Below are 22,682 nucleotides of genomic sequence, written 5' to 3'. Positions count from 1 at the left end.
AAGCTGAATCGCCAATTGTTGGCACGTTCAGCACGAGACGTTTTCAGCGGGAATTTGAACACAGTGCCCAATGCACAGGAGGCCCAGAGTCCCTACTCTCCAACTAAGAGCCTACTGGAGCCTGGAGCATGAGTTATGGGATTGGGCTGCTCCCTTCAGTGGAGTTGAAGCTCATCAGCGGCCAGAGAAACGGCACCAACGTTGGGCCCCCAATGAAGGCGGCTTCGCAGATTTTCGTTCAACCAGTGTGACGGTCTGAGCCGCGTCTGATGGGGCATGGCCCCACGACTAGGAAATATCATGCAAATAGAATGTCCGCCAGTAATCCGATTGGCAGAGTCGGGCGTGAAGATCTGAATGATGTTCACCATATTAACCCTCTTTTCCCGGTTCGTTCATTAGTTCCGGAGAATCAAAATTATTGGACGGTCTGCTCCGTACGACTGCCCCGTACTGTGTACGGAGTAGGTGCATCTACCATCGAAGTCTGTCATCGTCGACTTTGTGATTTTCCGATGTAGAATTGGTGTGAGGTGACCAGGGTAGTCTACCATAAAGTGATTGATGATTTCCACCGCCGCCTCCCGGAGAAAAGCGATTCCAGAGCGGATTGCTGAGCGCCGTGCAGAAAATTTATCACATTCCGTTGAAACCTAAATCCCACACTAGAAAGTTAGATTGTCACAAATCACATCTCCAGGAGAGAGCTTGCACAACATATCAAAAAGGGGGGTGGAATAATAGGGGTTTTCGTTTGAACGTATGATCTAATTAACATATTTAAACAGTCTACGCACTCTGCACATACAACACAAATACAATCCTCTATTCAACCCCCGCCCTCAACACCAAGATTAGGGTAGATTAGATTAGGGTTAGTTAAGAATATAACATCACTGCTGGCTGCTGTTGAGGTTTGACTAATGTATGTAGCTTTAATATGGGGGGAGGGGGTTGATTATAACATAAACCAAGTCGGAAGGTTTTTTTCGGCTGAATTTTAAAATCACGTTCAACTGTGTGCCCGTGATATCGTGGGGCTTTCAACATTCGACGAACTCACGGCTTGCGTTGTGGTCCTCGAGAATTTCTCGTGCGGTTTCCGTATCCAATGCATCTCTTGGTGTTGTCATTGTTTATATGTGTATATCGAGAATTTTTCCATATTCCGGTGTAATGTCCGGAGTAATGTATCTCTAGTACAATATATAGTTACCTCCCGACGTACATAGTTCCTGGGGTTGTTCGAGTTCAGGCTGATCTGCGATGTCTCTGATATTTATGTTGCGCCAGGCCACCTTGATTGGGTCACTAGTCAGGCTCTGGAGATAGATCTTCAGCACACGTACGTGCATTCAGCCGTCCATGTGGGCGCTGTTCTTGTCTCAAAATGACCGACGCAACATGTCTCACAGCTACGACCGAGATTTGCGCTGCAGAAATCACTTGCTTGCTGTTGGTTGTGAGAGGTCGTCCCATACCGACTTCCACTGCTTTCCCTTTTCTCTTCTTCGCATATATATCGCCTAACTCTCCATATTGCTAAAGAGTATATAGTTATATCAGAGGTCCTTGCTCAATAGTAGTAGTTGTCGATTTAGGACCTCCAAAGCTTGATGCTGTATCCCTGATCCTTGTTGTCCAGGGTCTTTTTCGCCTGGGATTGATGCTGGGGTTTGATGGACACGAGGTGAAGCAGCGGAGATCAGACGCAACATTATCGGTCTTCTCCCATTTCCTCCTATCTTCCGGCTGTCTGATAGGAAGTTTGAGTAAAGAACCTTGCGACAATGACTGTGCTAGCGATTGAAGTTCCCCTCCCCCCGAGATTCGTCTGGGATCGCAGAACTGGATGGTCTTTACAACGTCATGAAGCTATGAAGCCATCACTAACTGTTAAGGGCCTAAGACCCTGCGAGGAATCATTTTATGCGGCTCGGCAAAGCTCTCTTCCCTCTTCCTCTGCTCCCTTTAGTTGACTAACTGATAGGGTCTTCGGTTTCTGAGAAGAGCTATCTCATAATCACTTATTTTATTTTATTTTTTTGTTTCACATGGATACCAATGCTGCACCGTTTCCGAACGAACAGAAGGGAGTCGAGGTTACCGCGCTCATTTGCGCAAGCGTCCAGTTGGTTTGGCGCTTCATACATCCCCTCCTGGCCTCAATGATGGAAATCCCATTCTGCTGCTGGGCAGAATAGAAATGTTCCAGACCCAAAAATATCCAGTGTGGGGTGCATGCTCGGTAACAGGAACGAACGCATTTCAAAATGGGCTGCTTGTTCTGCCAGTTTATTGCTGAATATATGTGAACGTCCATGTAGGATCTCAAGACACATCCGACATGTTATCCTTGATCGTTTGCCTACACTGTACGGAGAAATATATCCAAGGTTCAATTGCTGACACTGGGGTAATTAGAGCACCAAATAGTGTTTACTAGTCCCACATGGGGTAGTTAGTTACCCATTACATGTAGATGACAAGACAACTTCCGGACATCAATAATGTTAATTATGCATTTATTATATCGGTCATCGGTTCATACCAGTTGGTATCTGTACTTAAATGGGAAATCTAACAAGTTCGTCGGGAAATTTTGAAAAACACACAAATTCGGTGACGAGATAGTAGTTAGGATCAGCTTTATCTAACTGCCCATCTCCTTGACTCTCACAGAAGATCAATAGAAACAATAGCTTCAAACGGCCCCTCAGAGCTTTCCACACTTCATCTAAACCCATGCGGAAATTTTCACGTCGTTAAATATTTCTTCATCAGTTTGTGCATCCGTTCCTCCATCCGGAATTTTGGGGGTTTGTATTGTTGCAACTCGATGCCGATATGAAGACCAAATAACGTGTCGCGAGCGAACGACATCCGCTGAACCTCTAGGGCGAAGACGCGCAAGACAAAGACAGATCAAAATCATTCCACTCCCATCGCTCTGACAACGTTATGTGCGTGGATTATCATTTCTATTGGCGCTGCCATATCTAGGGGCAAAGGCGTTGGAGCCCGGGCTGAACAGCGCTCCATTGATACTTGCTTGGACCGCATCCAACGCATTCGTGCTGTTCGGAAACAGGGGGTTGCGAAGTCCGTACGGATCCGTGTCGGTGATGGTGATAGTCGGAATCTGGTACCTCGACCAGGTGGGAGCATTGGTTCCGCCAATGCCTGGAGAAAGGATATCGCCAAGTGTAGAAGTAAATGGGCGTGCAAGGGGAACTGTATTGCATGGGTGGGTCATTTGAGTTGATCTGTATGGCAATGGGCACAAATATGAGTCGAAGGAAACGTCATGCTTCGTCTGCTCATGCTGAGAATCTCGGGTTTCCTGAGAACCGTCACTTATTGCAAGCTTGTTGTTATTGGAGGTGGATACATAGTCAGGAATTCTGGCTTGAAGGGTCGTGTTAAGGGGGGGAGGGGCAAGCGTCCTGAAAGGGATTCCGCGTTGGCGGGAATCCGAAGTTTCTTCACTGGAATCTGTATGGAAATTGTGTACCAATTCCACGGTACCTTCGCTTTTCGCCATATTGCTCGATCCGTCAATTCCGTCCGGAAAATGAGTATCTGTGGCAGTGTGATAGAAAAGTGCGATGTTTCCATCGCTCGAGGCTGGTTCATTTTTGATTTCTGTCATAGAAGAGACATTCGTCGGCTTCTGCCTTTTCCTGGATGCATTACACTGAGAAGCCTTGCGTTTTATAGCTAAAGGGACGTCTTCATCATCTAAGTCCCCGTAATTGGCTTCATACTCATTCTGGTCGAAAAGCTTCACCATGTCACATTTCACCCCCATCTCGACGTTAGGTATTACTGCCTCTTTTATCGAATTACCTGGTGGCGACAGGGGTTCTTCTTTTTTTACTGTGACCTCTTGGGGTTTCGACTGACGAGCTTTGTACTGCTGTTTGGATTTTTCTTCGATGCTAGCAGATGCGCTTGTCGTTTCAGCGGATGTTGCGTTAATTGCACAGCTCTCGATTGCCTTCCTGAGACGGGAGAAGCGCATGCGAGCAGCAGGAGGGTTCAAATTGGCTGCCTCTCCCACGGCGTTGAAATCGATCTGTCACGGGCATTGCTTTTATCAGTAACCAGCTCATATAGAAAGGAACTTTGAGTGTAGAATCTTGGGTGGGGGGGGAGGACAGGAGATATTCCCAATGCTCCCCAGACGCTTAGGAGTTGCTGGAGGTAATTTGTTCAGCGGAGGAAACAGAACTCACGGTCTTATAGTCTGATTTCTGAAGACAGATATATAAGAACCACAGGTTCACATCGGCCTGGGTTTTGGAAGGCATACCTGGATAAGCTCTCTTGTGAGAAGATAAGTTTGGAAGCTGTTTGAGAAGGATAACTTCTAATTCTCCCTTATTTCAGTCGCCTGTTCGAATTGGGCCTTTACCACCAGATATGGAATTGGGCAGTGGAACAACAGAGCGACAGGATGAGTATGAAAGAAAGAGAATATGAGATGAAGTGAAAAGTATGAGTCTTGTAGATGACATGGAAACAATAAAAAGAGTCTGATGAGTGGACACATTGCAGCAAAATCACTCAGATGATAGACTGATGAAGGGATTGAACGATCCAAATCACAAATACAGATAACTGTGATAAAGAATCACAGTCACTTAAAGGAATGTTCTTTTAAGCTCAAGCTGCAGTCAGCCTGGATACATGTATACATCTGCGCTTGACACTTAGATACTGTAACCAGAGGTGATAAAGAAGCGCCTTGACTTGAAAAAGATAGAAAAAGAGGACAGAATTCAATAGAAGAGTTTTATGGCAATTGGCCTGGATATATAGCCAAACTTAAATGCCTTCTATGGAAAACAGAAATAGAGAAATCTAGTCCATTTTATTGCATCAACCGATCGTCATGTCATTCCAAATCCATTTTATATTCGTATTTCAAGACCTTCCGTATCTGCTGTGGAGGGAGCAAATTGCTTTCCTGCGTGCATAGCAAAACGCTCTGCTGATTCTCTGGAAGCTTCCATAAGGACGGCTTGTGTCCCTCGAGCGGCGTTGACAGCTCCATCTATCAAAGCTTCGTGGCCGAGAGATCCCTTTTGCGATCCGCCTTGAAAATCCGAAGTATCTCCCTTGAGCCATAGTTCCGTAATCTCGTCGCGGGATGACATATATCCCACAACACAGGCAGCTGCGATTGCCTGGTGTTCGGACGGATCTGGATCTAGTACTAATCGTCGATCGCGACCCTTTTCGTTTGTCTCTTCTGGTTCTCCAGAAACTTCGATGTGTGGATTTTCAACAAAAGCAGCAACTCCACCAGTAATGAGATCCACGCAATCAATCCGTGCATCAACAATTGCTGCTGAGGCAACAGTAATACAGCCGGCAAGAACATTCATCAAGCCCCATCCATCTATCCCGCCCAATGGACTGGAGGATAAATCATCACCCCACCATCGGTCGTCTTCCCCCTCTAATATCGTCACCGTGATGTCGAGCCCACTTTTTGGCCACCTTTCGCCTATGATAACTCCCTTTAGAGCCGTCTCGAGGTGAACACCAAGATCTCTCTCGTTAACATCACGTATGTAACCCCTTCTTCGCCGGGTGGCGAACGGAGCAAATTTTACGTGTGTAGAAAGAAGAAGATTAGGGGAGAATGGGGCGGAACGAGGAAGAGGCTTTGGGCCATGAACGGCACAGGTGATTTTTAGAGATGAGGAGGGGCGAATGAGGGTTTTCAATTTTGATCGGGGAAGGTTTGTGGAGGTCTGGAATTCAAGATATGCGGACCCGGAGGCGGATGGAATTAGACCAGTCTTCAGAACTATTCTCACACATTAGTACAAAATCTCCTGTATCACATGCTACATATTGTAACCAACATATTTTTCTCAGCTCATCTGGCTTTCTAGAACGGATAGGGCGTTCGAGCGCTATGGAGCGTCGGTTGTTGGAAGCGAGGAGCGATGACGCAAACACTGGTGGTCGTGTATCTCCAGACGGTCCGTTTATACGTCTTTTATCGGCCATTATACATTACCCAGCTTAATGAAATCGACAGAAACAAGGAAAAGCGCCCAATGAAAAGCAATAAGCAACTCTGCTGAACTTCATCTTCATCACCAGTTTCTCGCATCAAAAAAATCCATAGCTTCGAGAAAGTTAGTTGTTTGCACTGTTTGGCTCCTTGGCGGAACAACGTTTGGCCGTCACCCTTCGCTTATCCATATTTTTCCAAGGTTATATTTTTCTTCTCTTTCATTATGCTTCAACTATTACAAACCATCAACTACATCACAAGCTATCTCCGTAACAGAGGGAGCAGGACATGAAAAGCAAACTATGTAGCAAGAAGTACAAGGATTTTACGGCAAGTCTCTTCTCCTTAACTCTTATTCCCGCATTTTATTACCTTCATGAGGAAAACCTACCAAAATTCTGTTCGCGATTCTTCCGTGAGCCAATTGAACAACATGCACTACCATCTGAACCTTCCCTGCATTGCTTGACCCTTGCTATATTATGCTTTATGGACATAGCTAACAGCATAGCTACATTAGAAATCATTTTCATTCAGTGTTTCTCAAGAAAACGTGGCCGGTACGGTATTATTATCAAGGATAGGTATTAAAAATGGTTCGGCTTTACTCCCATCCTCTTCCATTCCCTGCCTTTTACCATGATGAGAAATCTTTATTCAGTTCTGCTTCTGCAAAATTATTGAAGAAAATCCATTATACCAAAAATAACGATCCTGATCCAAATTCTCACCTTCTGCCAAATTTTCAACATGAAGTTTTCACGAACTCAACTAACCAACCTTTGGTCTGAAATAGTTTTCTCTGTTCCCAATTAGCAAGAGGATATGATCAATAATCTAACATAGAATTACCCCACCGTGCTTCCGCATAGCTCACCACTGATGTAAGCATTGCCAATTAGTTAACTATCACTTGCTCCCAATACCGAGTCCCCACCCAAGACCAATCATCATGATGACAACAAGTCAATCCATTCCACGAGTCTCCTCACGGAGCGCCCTTCTTTCAATAAGAAAACGAGTTTCTCTTTCGATCCCCCCACTCTCCCCTATACCGGACCTTTCCTTTCTCATTTGCGTTGGCTTCTCTTGTCTACGACTGGAGCTGTTCAGCATAAGGCAGAAAAGAAGGGGATGATAGGTTGTGGAGATGCTGGTGTTATCGAGGAGGTTAAGCGGGGTGCCTTGATAAACCCCCACCTTGCGCTCAGCCTTGTTTTTTCTTATTTTACTCGTCCCATCATCTCTTGGGGTAGCGGTTCGTCTTGGGCTGTTGCTTTTGGGGATGGTGTCTGGATGGGGGAAGGGGATGAGTTCATGGCTTTGCTGAATACAGTAAAATATCCCAATAGCCCTTTTCATGCCCCTATCATATCTTCGTGTTTGTTCTTTTATACCGTTTGAACGTATCCAAGTGACGTTCAATCTTGGGGATGTCCTGGGTTGTCGACCGTCTTGTTGGAAGAATACCTATCTAACTTGATTTTAGGTTGCAGTAAGTCCAGTTTGATTGATCAGAGCTCATGCAATTTCACTTCCACATAATGTTTCAAACTGCAAAATAATTTAACAGGCCACTCGGAGCTTGTTAGATAGATCTACTTGCCACACGATTTTAGTTTAATCAATCTTCGCTGAATAACTTTTAAATGTTATATTCCTTGTTCGTGTTCGAAAGCAAGCATCAACTCGTAATGCAATTTTATTTCTCGGGTCTATATGGATTGTAATCTATAGATGTAAAGATATACACCGTCAGAAGTTTTATAATGAGTATTTCCTCCTATTTTCTATAGGATGCCTGATAGATCTCCTCTTTAAGTATTCTCCTCTCCAACCTCTTTTTAACTTTCGTCATGATGTTGCTGCTGTTGCTAATCTTTCCAAAATTTGCATCTGATAGACAAAATGTTGTGCGAAGCCAGGTGGTGGGAACTCCCAAAAAAAAAAAAAAAAGCGGGAGATGGATTAACGGACGGGTTGGTTGGGCAGATGCATATGCTCAATAGGGAAAATAGACAGTAGAAAAACGAGACGTATGCATGTGGAAAAGCTCCATCACAGTGGAGAAAAGTTCATGCTCGTCGGGAGAAGATATATACAATATGCTGTGAAAGTAGAATCGAAGAAAGAACAAAGCATATGCTTTCCGCATATATATACGAACGCAAGAGATTCTAGCCTCCCTTCTATTTTCTCAATTCCTCATTCAGTTTCCTTATATCATCGCCTTGATTTCTTTCGAATCTTGACGTTCTGGGTTGAACTATCACCTAGAGCACCGAACCCTTGGAGATATGCAGATATATCGGTATGTGCGTTAGGTAAAGGTGAAAGAAATTTTCAAATCATCGTAGTCGTCGTTATTATCGTTTGTATGGGGGTGGAGTTTAACCTTCATGTTCTGCTGTGGGGGTTGTGGCTCCGTTTGTACGTGACATGCTGTATGGTGCCTGAATTGCGGATATAATGTCAGTCATTACGAAAGTTAAGCATGGGGAAATGCAGCAACCACTGCTGAGCGGATGGCAAAATCTCCGTTATACATACTAAAACCTTTTTGGCATTGCATATCCGCCATGCCAGATTGCGGACATTTCCATCAGCACGGACAACCTCGGGAGCAAATTCGATGCCGAACCTAAAAAAGAAAAACATCAGTAAAATTATAAAAGAGACAAGCTTGCAACCTGACTCGAATTTTGAAATGCTGTTTATACAAGCTATGAATTCCAGAATAAGAAGTTTAACTTACATTTGATGTACGGCAAATACCACTCTCCTTGAGTATTTCCCATTCCTGTCAACTAGGCTGCCGTACTGTTCTTCGACAGTTTGCGGTGCAATTTCGGGGTCCCTGTCAAAGCAGTTTTGGACCACAGGAAGCAAAGCGGATTCGATGGCAGCCCTGACAAGCCCGTATCTGTCGCCATAGATTGCATCGTCGTCAAATCTGCCAATGCGGATCTCGAAGGGGCGCGAGACTGCCATGACGCTATGTTTTCCGTTGTGGTGGTACCTAAATTCGAAGACGCCTTGCGTCCACCAGAGTTTATCGCCCGAGAAGACCATTTCCCCAGATGCAACGTCCTTTGGCTCGCCATCCTCTCGAAACTTATTGATAACAATGTCGCTTGAGATTAACCCTTGCTCACATGTCAAAGAGTCAAAAGAAGCCTTGTTAGTACCGATCCATCGACCTTGGGAAGATATCCGTGTGATCTCCCGCGATGTATTATCAGTGACCATGTAGAGGCCAATCCAGTCTTTCTTGCTATGATTCAGCGGGGCGGTCCATTTGACTTTGATGGGGGCGCCATATTCGAACATAAGGTTCTTCTTGTCACCCCTCCTGTCTGGCATGGATCGTGCCTTTTCACCCTCCTTTCCACTAGCTCTTTCAAATTGTGCCGGCTCGGAAGATTGTGTTCCTTCCAGGGAAATGGAATAATCCTTTTGATCGTAACCAGCGAGGTCTGGTTCCAGACGAGATATGGTGATTCGTGCAGGGTACTTCTGGAACAAGGCGGAGGTATCTTTGACGAAGGTCTTGACACCAGCGGCGAGCTTAGGCCGAGCGGCTTCTATGAACTCTTCAATGAATTCAATCGAGTCATCGAGTATTTTGTCTACGCTTCCATGGAATTGCTTCAGGGACGGTGGCAAGGAACGCTTTAGGCTTCTAACAAGACCCGCATCTCGCCTTAGGCTTTGACCGTAGAGCTTCTGCATATGTGGCCGTTCGACCAGTTGAATAAATGCAATAGTTAATGTGTGGCTCAGCAATGCTAGGAAAATGACTGACTTGGTACTGGTGATCAGAACCGCTCCCCAAACACCTGCCAAACCTAGAACGCGTTCTGGGTTGTTCAGATACCGATAAATTCCACTATATGTGAGTTTTGGTGACTGATCAAAGAAGAAGTCTCCGAAAAACCATCCAAACTCCCCAAGTGATTCGTAGATACTGGCAGATGTCCAAATCTGGAGTGCAATCAAACTTGCACCTAGAATATGCCTCAGGAGCACTAGGCCGTAGCCCCAATCTTGTGGGAAGGAGTACATCTTCCAAGTGGCGGCAATAAAGCTTGCGTAGGTCATGGTCATGCTAAGATGATATGTGCCTTTCCATTGTTGCCAGGCTTCTTGATTGCTTTCTCCGTACTTCACAAAGTGTCTCGTCCACATCTTGCAGTGCGATTGGCGGTTGAGGATGTAGCCAATACCCACGGAGTACCAAACCCTCCAAAGAGCAGCATTCAGGACGAAGAAAAACTGATAGACTGGTGTTGATGGGGTAAGAATAGCCAGAGCGGAGAAGAGTATTTGGATCAGAAGCACAGAGGAGTCCGTGATACGGTACAGGTCGATGTTGTGAGGGCCTAGAAGGTTATGCATCGACGAAGGCTCTAGGGTAGCCACCGCTTGTCCCGAGTATACATTGTCATTGATGACCGAGGAGTCCTGAGAAACGTCGTCGTCTTGTGGTTTCACATTATCTGTGTCGACCGCGACTCTTTTCCGAGGTGGAGGAGCATTGTAAGTTTTCTCGATATGGGGGTTTTCAACCAGAACCAAGAACGCAAATTGGGCGGCATGTGCTAGAATGGAAATAAAGAGCAGCTTGTAGCTAGCTGCCATCAAAGAGATACCGTAATATCCCGCATAGCCAACGGAATACATTGGATGGGGTGCCATCTCAAACACACCGTCGAAAGTAAGGTCCTGGTCGATGAGATAGAAGAAATCCCCCCAGTACCATGCGAAATCCTTAACTACCCGATGGGCGTCCAGTTTGACCCAGAGGTTAAAAAGTACTAAGCTCATCCCGGCAATCCATCTCAGAGCCAGCATGATGAAACCTTCCCCAGCGGGACGACCACCGCAGGCAATTGCGAATAGGCAGTACGAGGTAAAGTCGCACATGAGGATCAGATCAACAACTCGTCGAAACACAAGCCAGGTGTTGTATTCCGTTGGGGCGTCCTCGAAAGAGTACTGCTCCGGGATTTTTGTCTCCAGTTCCCATTTCAGCAGGTTGTATAATATGGGATGAGGGTTCTGTCCGGTGGACGGATTCACGAAGATGTTTGATTTTTTGGCCCAGCAGACCAAGGTCCGGCCGTTTGACTGCATGTGTAGAAGCCATCCGATTCCGATGTTGTACGCGGCACGCCAGAACAGGAAAATGATAGCAAAAGCAGCGACCCTGGATGATGATGATGGAAGAAACCGGAGGAGGAAGATATGACAACTTATAATGGCGAGGACGAAGATATCAGACAAGTTCTTTGGCTCTGAGGGTGAAAGGAGCTGCGAGACCATATCACGGGTTGGCGGAACGGTAAAGACTGGATTTTGATGTCATAGAACATTAGCAAAACCCCTACTTTTAACTGGAGGTTGATATTGGCGGGAGGATTCTATTCGCGCAGGATACATAAATCGAGACAGCCACCAGTCCTATTGAGAGAAGTCTGAATGCTCATGCTAAACTCCGTTTGATACAAGAGCGAACTCTGGACTAGAGAAGCCTTTTTATACCTTCCCAACAACTGGCCATAATCATCCTTCTCCGGGGAGTGGAATCGAGAGCTTACTTGTGCCATCTGGAGTTCTTCCAAAAGTCTTCTTTTCCGAATCAGTCCTCTCATCTTCTTCTACCCGTGACTTCTCCCCCAGGGCCGTGGGGGCCACACCTCCATCACTTGTAGGTTTTGATGGCTGTACGTTCCGTCCATGAAGCCCCTCTGCGTGGATGTGGAATCCGGTTGACGACGCCGGACCACTCATAGTTAAAGCGGTAGACTGTCGGTGCGGTCAATGCAGAAGCGCAAGTAGCCGGAGACTATGTCTAAGTTGAATTGACTGGGAAGAGTTGAGAGATCGGAGAGATCGGATTGTTTCGGGCCCGGGGGACAGAAGGCGAGGATTTCAACCAACCCTCTTGGAAGGTTCTGAGTTAAATAGCTAGTTATCTCAAAGGTCCCAACCAACCGTTGAATTAATTAACTAACTAGTTAGTTAACTAACTTTAGAGTTAGCTAATCAGAGCTTCTACCAGCAAACATAGCAATGAGTCTCTGTTCTGGCGAGGAAAATCAGATGATAAAGTATCCTACCATTCCATCCATGGATGGGATGTTCCTGGTTGTTCAACCGCAGTTCCAGTTCCTATTTCGACAGCTCTAGCCAGATTTGCGCAACGTTTTTTTCTCTTAGTGTGGGGAGATGCAGAGGCACAAGGAAGCGAGCTAAGATAGAGGGCGAATCACGCTCGAGGCTTGCTTAGAATGAAATGAACGTCGGTTGTTCCGCTCACTTTTAACTTGGTTGTTGCGAACATCCATTTCGCGGGGAGTTAATCTATGTTGCGGTCTCCTCTTCCTCCCCAGGGATACTTATCATTAAGTGAAAGAAGCATTGAGCATCGCAAGTCAAAAGCTCGCCCATTGACTAAGTTCTTTTTCATAGAATCTCAAAGAAAATAAACGTTCAATTTATTCATGGATGCAATGGATGTTGTGGGTTTTCGGCTCTCCATCCGAGTGCACTAATACTAACCACACCGCATATGGTCATTCCAATGAAGCTCCCTGGAGTCACACTTCCGTTGGTTGGTTCGATAGTTAAAACTGGTTGAGCTATTGGAGCAAGTTAACTAACTATAGTCAACTAACTAGTTTATGTGTACTAACTCAGTTCAAGGGCGGGCCAGTTTAGTTAGTGCTAGTTACGGCACCGAACCAGGAAAAAAAAAAAAAAAAAAAAAAAAAAAAAAAAAAAAAGAGGCAAAGGCCTCTTCTCTGCATTACAGTCAAGCATGTGAAAGGTCTCCTCCAAAGGGGGCTTCAACAATTCGAAAAACGTCATTACTGACTTGTCCTGATCTCGCAGTGTTTTTGTCTCTCCTATCCACAGAGTTTCAAAACTGGTCTTCGAGCACACGTGTTATTCTGCTTGATCCTGACCCAAAAACTACGAATTAGCTCTGCATGTTTCCCTGTCCTGAACGTTACAGCCCTGGCCAAGGTTTCATTCAGGATTGGGTTCCATGAGATTCGCTGCTGCAGCTTTGTTCTGGCCCGGGAACTCTTGGGGGACACCTAGAGGATTATCTCGCCAGGGATGGGCAGGAGGCTGTGAGGTTCCTGTTGATTGCCACAGATAGCGGAGGTCAGAGCATGAATTGCTTGCAGGTCAACCGCCGTAATGGAGAAACCGGTTTAACGGCCAAATGGACCAATACAGGAAAGGGGGGTGGTTGTGTTTGGTGGACTTTCAGAAACAGGCTGATGGCGAATAACCATCCTCCTGTCAACTCACGATTGATAGATATAGTTAGTCACCACGCCTAAAAATGACCCTTCGAGAGAAAAACGTTGGCAGCTGCATGGGTTCTCAATGGACAACCGAATCACCTTTTGAGCTATGGGTTCTTATTGCATCTCAGTCCCTGTGCATAAGCAGCGGTGATGTGACGGCAGGCTCTGTTTTCCTCCAGAGCTGGTTGGTTACATTGTCGTATAACTATCTCAAGCACAAGTTAACTAACTAACTAACTAACTAACTAACTAACTTGGGTTAGTTAATAGTTACCAGGTTTCACACACGCAGAGACCTCGGCTATTTCCATTCACGGGACATGCTACAGGTATTAGTAATTCAACCCCCCCCCGTGCCCCTACCAGATATCGATCCGCCACCAACCAAAAAAGTTATATCGTCATCGGATCGGGAATATGGCGCTGTGTAAACATTAAAATAAAGCCAAAATTTAAAACCACCAGCAAGGTTGAAATTCCCATTAGACCCTCCAGATAATTAAATCCCGCGGAAGTTGTTGGTTCACCTCACGGTTAATATGGCTCTATTACTAGAGGAGCCAACTCCAGTCTTCAATGCATCATCATCTTCTTCCACAGCCCCTCCCAAGCTCGTCGCTCCCGAACCAGGTATGTTCAAGGAACCCCCAGATTTGTTGACAATCATACGTTGCGTATCCATCCTGACAGCTCTGTCTCATCCAGAGAACTGTCCCGGTCCCGAATCCGAACAAGCTGGCAAAGGCGATGCCTGTGCCGGCTGCCCCAACCAAACCATCTGCGCCTCTGCCCCCAAGGGCCCCGATCCCGACATCCCCGTCATAACCGCCCGCCTCGACTCAATACGACACAAACTCCTTGTCCTCTCCGGTAAAGGTGGCGTGGGGAAGTCGACCTTCTCCTCCCTCCTCGCACAGGCGTTCGCCTCCAATCCCGACTCGACTGTCGGCATCATGGACACGGATATCTGCGGCCCATCTATACCGAAGATGATGGGTGTCGAGGCCGAGACGATCCATGTTAGCAACGCGGGCTGGAGTCCCGTGTGGGTGTCGGATAATCTCTCTGTGATGAGTGTTCAGTTCATGTTGCCCAACCGGGATGATGCGGTCATCTGGCGCGGCCCGAAGAAGAATGGGTTGATCAAGCAGTTTTTGAAAGATGTTGAATGGGGTGAGTTGGATTATTTAATCGTTGATACGCCGCCGGGCACGTCTGACGAGCATCTTTCGGTGAATTCGTTCCTGAAGGAATCGGGCGTTGATGGGGCGGTGGTCGTTACGACGCCTCAGGAAATGTCGTTGTTGGATGTCAGGAAGGAGATTGATTTTTGCCGGAAGGCGGGGATTCGGATACTGGGGCTCGTGGAGAATATGTCTGGCTTTGTCTGTCCGAAGTGCACGCATGAGTCTCAGATTTTCCGTGCAACGACCGGTGGTGGCGGGAGGTTGGCGAAGGAAATGGGCATTCCATTCTTGGGCGCTGTGCCACTGGACCCTAGGGTGGGTATGGCCTGCGACTACGGGGAGAGCTTCATGGATAACTTTCCCGATAGTCCTGCATCTGCGGCCTTGAGAGGGGTGGTGAGATGCATTGTGAAGCTTGTTGGGGAGGATCCGGATGAGGTTCTTCCCAATGTTGAGGAGGGCTAGGGCTCCATATATTCATCCCGTCTCTTTCAAGAAACCTCGATAATTTTACCTTTGGATAAGATTTTTAAGGCATTGGTGTGGGCGTTTAGGACATCGACATACAAGCCTCCAGGGCTGCTGGCGTTCGGATTCTTTTCCAATGTTTTTACGATCACTCGTGGGAGTAGATGGATATTCTCGCCCCTTTAATATTTTATGTATTATATGATGATTGAAACGAACATATGATGATTCAGATATCCTATGTCCTGGAAGACAAAAATACCACTTTTATTGAAATAAACCTGCTCCTTGCACCCCACCAATCTACATTATCGGACTATCACCACACCAACACCACCACCACCACCACCCTTAAACATATCTGCAACAGAGACTTGTCTTTGTCCATCATCAATTCGATAGCAATGTGAGGAAATGCAGGGTTATATTTATCATGAAGCAGGCAGAACAGATGCATTTCACCTAGCTCAACGGTAACCAAATATGGCAACATGTCGTCCATCAGCGCCGAAGAAAGCAACTCATTGGTTTTTAGATAAAACATGGAAATTAATGCTGCTTCCCAACTAGTTATCATGTTGTCCCGTCATCCGATTCTTCTCCAGTGTTCCATGATTGCGGCAGCAAGATCAATTTCCCTCGCGAAGTCTCATCATCCATTGAAATCCTTTTGCGACCACGGGGCGGGGGACGCATTAACGATATGCGTTTTTACTGCATCTCCTACAGCTATGTAACCCATTCAGCATCAGAATCATAGGATTGGGAGAGAAAACTTCTCAGAAACAGAACGTGCCTGATAGCTGCGTTCATATGCTGTATGTAAGTGGATAGTCTGTTGAATCAGTACGCGTTGACGAATGTATGGAAATGTGCAGTATATTTATGACAAAGTCGCTATTGTTGTGGCAACCCCGAGAATGACATGAAACAACATAATAGACAACTTTGGCGGAGGATTTTGGATACTAGATGGGAGGAGATAGGATGTTTTTTTTTTTTTTTTCTTTTTTCTTCTTCTCAATCTATACTATCGTATATAAATATCCCGGGGTTCTATTATGGCGACCAGTGGGGGTCAACCGAAGTAGTTGAAGATAGAGATTTTGAAATCCGAGATGTTTTGTCACTCGCAGATATAGATATCAACGTAGCGATGAGATGTACAGACAATTAACAGCATTTGCTTGTAATGGATGTAAAATATGAAAGGAGATCGATCCATCATTTCCACTGGGATATTTGATATTGAGATCAAAGCCTTGGAATGAATGCAGCGGCTGCATAGTTTAGTTAACATCTTCTAAGCAAATAAACAACATATTTAGTTACCTGAAGGAAGAAAGTTGGCAGTTGAATGCTGTGAACTTGAACTCTCTTTTTATCATAGGCACACTGTGGTAGCAGTTCGTTCTGCTTTCCGAAACCGCCAGCGCTTGAAACACCACGGTCTGGCGAATCACGCGCATCGAGACAAGCAGGGACATTTTGAGTGAGTTGGGCTGAGACACGCCCTGGTTGTTTCATCCCGTCCAGAAGCACCCGTGTTTGGCGTGCTTATTGGAAGCTTAACAGCGCATTATCTTGAAAAACGACGATGACGTTCCACGGGGTAAAACTTAAAACGCAAATTCCAACTTCGGCTGGTTAACATGTTGAATGTGATCCAGGCGGGATTCTGGGCGCTCTCTTCGCTTTCTGGCTTCCCAGGTACCAAGGCTCGGAGTTCCACCTTTGACAGAAACTAAATATGATAAACGAGACGAGCCTGGAACAACGACGCGGCACCCAAGCCAACTCGGCTAGGAACAACATCTGTTTGGTGGTGCTTGAAATCTAATGTCCCCTGGAAGTCTTGTCTTGCACTCTCCTTGCGCCGCCTGAGTGGCTCAAATACTCACTGCCCTTGATGATGAACAGATGAAGAAACCAAGGGCGGGATGTCATAGTTATCCAATCAGTGACTCGATGCCGCTCATACCATATGTAGTTATTTCCCCTCAATCAGACCCGCCTCCACTTCGGGCTCCGCCAAGCGCGCCCTTGGTTAGCATGGTGTCAGATCTCAACATGGGCGGCTGGCAAATGCGATAGGTGGGCCCAGATTACGCAGCGGAGAGCTGGCAGACCCTCTCCTGGTCTGATATTAGAGAGGGGGGGAGATCTCCCTCGTGGAAGGAAGTGAATCTCTCCACTGTCATCTGTAATCTCGTTCCAAGGTTTCTTTTCTTGCTGTCAGAGCTGATCTCCTTCTGCAACAAGTTGGCAGTGTGATATATCTCCTACTCTGGAAGCAAGTGATAAATTTCCACTGTTAAACTCTGTTCTCTCTTTGCTTGTCTTTTGTTCAAGTTTATTGTTGTATTGAGACTGGAGTCTCCTTGTTTCCCTTGCATTTCTGGTTTTTTTCTTTATCACACATTCTCTTGGTTATCTGAGAGGTTGTTCTTGTTGTCTTCGACACCCTCTCTCCACCCCAAACCTCTTCAACCTCTTCAACCTGCTCATTCTCTCAATTCCCTTTGAAAATGGATCTTACGGAGTCATAGCCTTCATTATATTGATCCCATTACTGTTCGTTTCTTTTGCATAGTCTCTCTCGTTTTTAAGATATATTTATACGCATATATACCACTGCTTGGGGGGGGGTGTTTGTGTGCTTGTCATTCCTTTTCACCTTTCGCGTGTCTGGACACGGTTTACATACACTCCTTCATTGTCATCGATTCCTGTAACCCCTAACACCCCTCCCCCACCTTATTTTTCTATATTTTTCTATATATATTTTTTTTGTCTTGTTTGAATAGCTTCTTTCCTCCTCCTCCTCCATTTTCTGTGTCGAAACCAGCCTTCAGGTAGAAATTCGGCAAGATGTATTTGATACAGGTTTTACTCTACCTGTTCCTCCTTCTGGGCCCCTCGGTTCTGGGGGCGCCCTCGCAATCGTCGCGTCTGAGAAAACGAACCTTCAAAGTCGATCTGATTCGCCGTGCGGACTATGTCCCTAACGGCCTGGCTGCAATCAAAAAAGCCTACTCCAAGTATGGCATCATCCCCTCCGACATTGACTTTGGGGCTCTGGAGTTCAACGAGTTCGCAACTTCTGTAGATCGTCAAGCGGTAAACAAGGCAAAAGAACCTGATGAGAATGGTGCTGTTACCAATATTCCCACGCAGAACGATGTACAGTATCTGTCTCCTGTGACCATTGGCGGTCAGAAGTTTGTGATGAACTTTGACACGGGATCGTCGGACACGTATGTATATACTCTGACCCAACAAGGATGGATATGGGCAGGTAGGGAGACAAGAGCTTGTGCTATGTGGTGCAATAAACTAACTTTTTTTTCCGCCTTTTTTTTATTTATTTTACAGATGGGTATTTAACACGCAATTGGACTCAAGCATATCTGAGGGCCACTCAGTGTTTGATCCCGCACAGTCTCGTACGTTCGAGCTACTCCAAAGCACAACCTTCAACATCACCTATGGAGACTCCTCCTTTGCACGGGGCGATGTCGGAAGGGACACAATCGACATTGGCGGTGCGACAGTTCAAAAGCAAGCTTTTGGACTCCCGAATGAGATCTCAGATTCATTTATTAAGGACGCAGGCTCCGACGGTCTCGTTGGTTTAGCATTTACTTCCATCAACACTATGCGTCCAGAACCACAGACAACTTTTTTTGAGAATATCGCCTCTGACTTGCAAGACCCCGTCTTCACCGCTCAATTAAAATCCCAAGCACCCGGCAGCTATGAATTTGGCACAGTCGATCCTGCGAAATTCGCCGGTGATATGGTTGATGTCCCTGTGGACAACTCGCGGGGTCATTGGGAAATCAAATCGAGCATGTTTATGGTGGGCAACGATACCTCCGTTAGGACCGTCTCGCGTGGGGTGCGTACTGCAATCGCCGATACGGGCACGTCGCTGATGTTGGTCAATGGGGAGATTGTGGAAGCTTATTACTCCAAGGTTCCTGGGGCACAGCTCTCTGCTGCTGCTGGGGGGTTTATATTCCCCTGTGGCACGGAGCTTCCGGATCTCCTGGTATCCATAGGGGATACGCATCTAGCGAGAATACCAGGCAGCTTGATAACATTTTCTTCGACGGGGCATGATTCTAGCGGAAATGAGCGTAAGTTTGTCATCACTCTTTTCATTCTGGTGATGGTGGATTCTCATTTCTATTATGGATTTGGAGTATCCCATTGTTCACGGCCTATCCTCCTCATACCTTTATGCAATGTGACATCCATTACCTATGATAGTAGTTTTACTAACAGGATTGTTTTTATTTTTACATTCAGTCTGTTTCGGAGGCATCCAATCCAATAAAGGCGCTCGCCTCCAGATCTGGGGAGACGTATTCTTCAAAGCGATCTTCGTTGCGTTCGATCTTCGAGGACCAAAGCTTCGAATGGCAGCGCACGCTTAGATACCCAACATTGAATTCATTTTTTCATGCGTTAAATGTACAGTTTCGACAAGGACATGAGAGACGTTGAGTTGCGTACACCACATATACCCCTTTACATACATACAGTACATATATATTATCCCCTTCCCTGCTACAGATGAAGAAAGATACTCTGCCGATCTCCTGTCTATATCTTACATAGTATCGCCGCCCCTTAACTTTTTTTCACCCCGACCTTGTTCTCCTGGTCCTTCGTTCAGCACACTGATTGATACACTGTTGTATGCGGCCAGGTCACTGAAGATGGGCAGAAGGAGAGGACAGAGCGGTAAAAAAACGCTACAAGGATCCTCAGAGGCTTGTTTTCGTTTTGTTGTTCCTGCTTGTTTTACGTACTGTCCATGCCTACCTACGTAGCCATGATCTAGGACGTTTATGCGGCTTTGTTTTCTGTCATTTCTGTTAACCCCAAAAGGAAATTTTAGGTACTTTCATTGTAAGATTTCAGTTCTGTACTGGAGGGTACATAAAGAAATACTTTGCCTGATGTCGTAGTGCTAATGATTGTTTTACCTTGGGGCCTCTGGCTAATGCCACAAGTGACAATTTTAAACTCAAAATGATCATCATCAAATAAAATAAAAAAAAAAATTTAAAAAAAAATAGAGATTTAATTTCATGAGAACTTGTGAGCTTCTTTTTGTAGATAGAGACTATCTATTTGAAGTAACCTGATGAGTAACACATCACATAACAGTGGTCTGGTGAATTCCATATTTAGCGTAATTTGCACCTTTTCTGAGAGAGGATTTCAGCTACTCCGTACTGTGAGCTCATATATTTCATGTTGTTTGACATGGTTGTGAGGTTCAAAGCTTGGGGGATGATAACGTGCGTGCGTTTAGTGGTTCGGTCACATTAAATAAGCTCCGACTTCCAACGAAAATTTATCCGATTTTTCTGCCCAAAGCTGATGTTCAAGTTAACGATACCAGATACAAACCTCCATTTCACAAGCCATTGACACACTCCTCTATCTCTCTTTTTGTGATCTCAACAATAGAACTCCTTCCCTGTCAGTTGAAGGACTAGCCGTCAAGGTGAAGTCTACCGCCTCCCATCGTTTCCTGCGGCCTCCTGAAGCCCTGAAACAACTCGCTATCAGGCTACAAACCACCCCGCCCTTCTTCTCAAAACAGCATCCGCGCTTGCTATCCCCTACTTCTGCCACTACCTCTTTATTGACTCCGTGCTATTATTACTCTACTCGGAGGAGTCATATATTGAATTCAAACCTGTTTCCTTCTATCCAACGGACCGAAAATATGGCAACTAACTCCGCGCCTATGGCCTCCCTCCTCTCTCTTCTATACCGCTCATTCCCTCGCGCTGTCCCCTCTACCTCTATTGATTTAGACCTGCAAACGATCTCACCCAAGGTGTTCCCCTCACAAGCTTACAGTGATGATGAAAAGGTTGAACTGGAACAATGGCTGCATGAAATCGAGACGACCACCGAGTTACTGAACAAAGCCGACTCTGCTGCTGTAACAGAGTTCCTTGTTAAGCTCAACAAACATCTAGCGACCCGCACGACGCTGCTGGGTGCAAAGCCGTCTGTCGTGGATATTGCGGTTTATGCTGTTTTGGCACCGGTGGCGGAGAAGTGGACTCCGGATGAAAGGACGGGCGATAATGGATATCATCATATTGTACGATATATCGATTTCGTGCAGAATGCGCCATTGTTTGGTCTTAAGATCCCAGCGGAGGAGAAGGTTGCGATTGACGTGGATGATGTGAAGGTTGTGCCCAAGGCGGTGGAACCACCCAGAGATGAGAAGGAGAAAAAGAAAAAGGAGAAGAAACCCACGGGCCAGGGTGGTGGTAACGTCAGCGCCGAGAAGAATCTGGTGGTAGGGCGGGGAAAAGACGTAGCAGCAGGTGTCGTAGATCCAGCAGCCCGTGAAAAGAAAGAGAAGAAGCAAACTCAACCCAAGCAGCGAAAACAAACCGCGGCCCCGGCCCCAGCCCCAGCCCCAGCCCCAGCCCCAGCCCCCCTTCTCTCCCCTTCCCTCATCGACCTCCGCGTCGGCCACATCCTCCGCGCCGTTAACCACCCCAACGCAGACTCCCTCTACGTCTCCACCATCAACTGCGGCGACGCCCCAGGAACCGAAAACACATCCGTCGACGAGGAAACAGGCCTAACGGTCCGGACCGTCTGCTCAGGACTAAATGGCCTGATCCCGCTCGCTGAGATGCAAAACCGCAAAATCGTCGCCGTTTGCAACCTGAAACCCATAACGATGCGCGGGATAAAATCCGCCGCCATGGTGCTGGCCGCATCGCCCAGGAGCGATGATGCGCATGCAGGACCCGTCGAACTAGTTAGCCCGCCCGCTGATGCGCATGCGGGTGAACGCGTTTTCTTCGAGGGATGGAGCGATGGGGAGCCGGAGAGTGTGCTGAATCCCAAGAAGAAGATTTGGGAAACCTTCCAGCCTGGGTTTACGACTACGGAGTCCTTGGTAGTGGCATTTGATAGGACGCAAGTCCCGCAGCTGGCGGAGAAGGAAGGTGAGGTTAGTGCTACGCCTGCTACGCCTGCGGTTGGGAAGTTGGTTACGAAATCTGGAGGTGTGTGTACGGTGAAGAGCTTGAAGGGTGCTACTGTGCGATGATAGCACGGGCCCAGGGCGGGACGGAATGTACGGGTTGATGGTTGATTTTTTTTTTTTTCTTTCTTTCTTTCTTTGTTTCTTTTCCGAATGGCGACTAGGTCACTGCCTTCTTGGCATCCATTGTTGTCGTGGGCATGATGAGATGACCCACGGAAGAAGAATATGCATTATTTTCTTTATAAGAAAACAAGGAAGAGGACTCGAGGTAAGAAGGGACAGAAGGTTGTGGCAGCGGGAGTGAAAAAGGAAATACACAAATAGAAACGCAAAATAGACCCTTTTTTCTCTGTCTCTCTCCATTTTCTCATAGTATGCTGCTTATTTTCACTTACATAAAATCAGGCCGTTTACAGTCTAATATTTTCTTGCTTGCTTGCTGTCTTTGTGGCAAATTCGTTCTGCCAAACAGGGGGTTCCCTGTTGACACGATCAGAGCCTCTTCATTGCCATGGATGATGGTATCACTTCAATTGGATTGGAGATATATTTCATGCGCAACAAGGAGATTGGATTTATTTATTTATTTATTTATTTATTTATTTTTCCTTCCTTTCTGC

At 46.2% G+C, this 22,682-nt stretch overlaps 7 protein-coding genes across 7 annotated transcripts; 4 read left to right on the top strand and 3 right to left on the bottom strand.

The window, feature by feature from the left end:
* Positions 1-2,959: 2,959 nt before the first annotated feature.
* PADG_03437 (uncharacterized protein) lies at positions 2,960-4,313 on the bottom strand (the record flags this gene model as incomplete). Its single annotated transcript, XM_010760562.1, has 2 exons — positions 2,960-4,078; positions 4,239-4,313. 2 exons carry the CDS (start codon positions 4,311-4,313, stop codon positions 2,960-2,962), a joined length of 1,194 nt encoding a protein of 397 aa, XP_010758864.1.
* Positions 4,314-4,916: 603 nt separating this feature from the next.
* On the bottom strand, positions 4,917-6,027 carry PADG_03436 (uncharacterized protein; the record flags this gene model as incomplete). Its single annotated transcript, XM_010760561.1, has 2 exons — positions 4,917-5,821; positions 5,880-6,027. The coding sequence occupies 2 exons, from the start codon at positions 6,025-6,027 to the stop codon at positions 4,917-4,919; spliced, it is 1,053 nt and encodes a 350-aa protein (XP_010758863.1).
* Positions 6,028-8,427: 2,400 nt separating this feature from the next.
* Positions 8,428-11,830, bottom strand: PADG_03435 (phosphatidylethanolamine N-methyltransferase; the record flags this gene model as incomplete). Its single annotated transcript, XM_010760560.1, has 4 exons — positions 8,428-8,490; positions 8,588-8,678; positions 8,793-11,388; positions 11,638-11,830. 4 exons carry the CDS (start codon positions 11,828-11,830, stop codon positions 8,428-8,430), a joined length of 2,943 nt encoding a protein of 980 aa, XP_010758862.1.
* Positions 11,831-13,397: 1,567 nt separating this feature from the next.
* Positions 13,398-13,793, top strand: PADG_03434 (uncharacterized protein; the record flags this gene model as incomplete). The annotated part of the gene is made up of 2 exons (XM_010760101.1): positions 13,398-13,546; positions 13,640-13,793. 2 exons carry the CDS (start codon positions 13,398-13,400, stop codon positions 13,791-13,793), a joined length of 303 nt encoding a protein of 100 aa, XP_010758403.1.
* Positions 13,794-13,901: 108 nt separating this feature from the next.
* PADG_03433 (cytosolic Fe-S cluster assembly factor NBP35) lies at positions 13,902-15,014 on the top strand (the record flags this gene model as incomplete). Its single annotated transcript, XM_010760559.1, has 2 exons — positions 13,902-13,992; positions 14,068-15,014. The coding sequence occupies 2 exons, from the start codon at positions 13,902-13,904 to the stop codon at positions 15,012-15,014; spliced, it is 1,038 nt and encodes a 345-aa protein (XP_010758861.1).
* Positions 15,015-17,888: 2,874 nt separating this feature from the next.
* On the top strand, positions 17,889-19,459 carry PADG_03432 (uncharacterized protein; the record flags this gene model as incomplete). The annotated part of the gene is made up of 3 exons (XM_010760100.1): positions 17,889-18,274; positions 18,393-19,159; positions 19,332-19,459. The coding sequence occupies 3 exons, from the start codon at positions 17,889-17,891 to the stop codon at positions 19,457-19,459; spliced, it is 1,281 nt and encodes a 426-aa protein (XP_010758402.1).
* A 1,307-nt stretch (positions 19,460-20,766) lies between these two features.
* Positions 20,767-22,125, top strand: PADG_03431 (uncharacterized protein; the record flags this gene model as incomplete). Its single annotated transcript, XM_010760099.1, has 1 exon — positions 20,767-22,125. One exon carries the CDS (start codon positions 20,767-20,769, stop codon positions 22,123-22,125), a length of 1,359 nt encoding a protein of 452 aa, XP_010758401.1.
* Between the last annotated feature and the right edge of the window lie 557 nt (positions 22,126-22,682).

This window comes from Paracoccidioides brasiliensis (assembly GCF_000150735.1).
Source record: "Paracoccidioides brasiliensis Pb18 unplaced genomic scaffold supercont2.3, whole genome shotgun sequence".
In the NCBI taxonomy this organism is placed as follows: Eukaryota; Fungi; Ascomycota; class Eurotiomycetes; order Onygenales; family Ajellomycetaceae; genus Paracoccidioides; species Paracoccidioides brasiliensis.
Note: the sequence above shows the minus strand (reverse complement) of the source record. Positions and strands in the feature narration are given on the sequence as shown.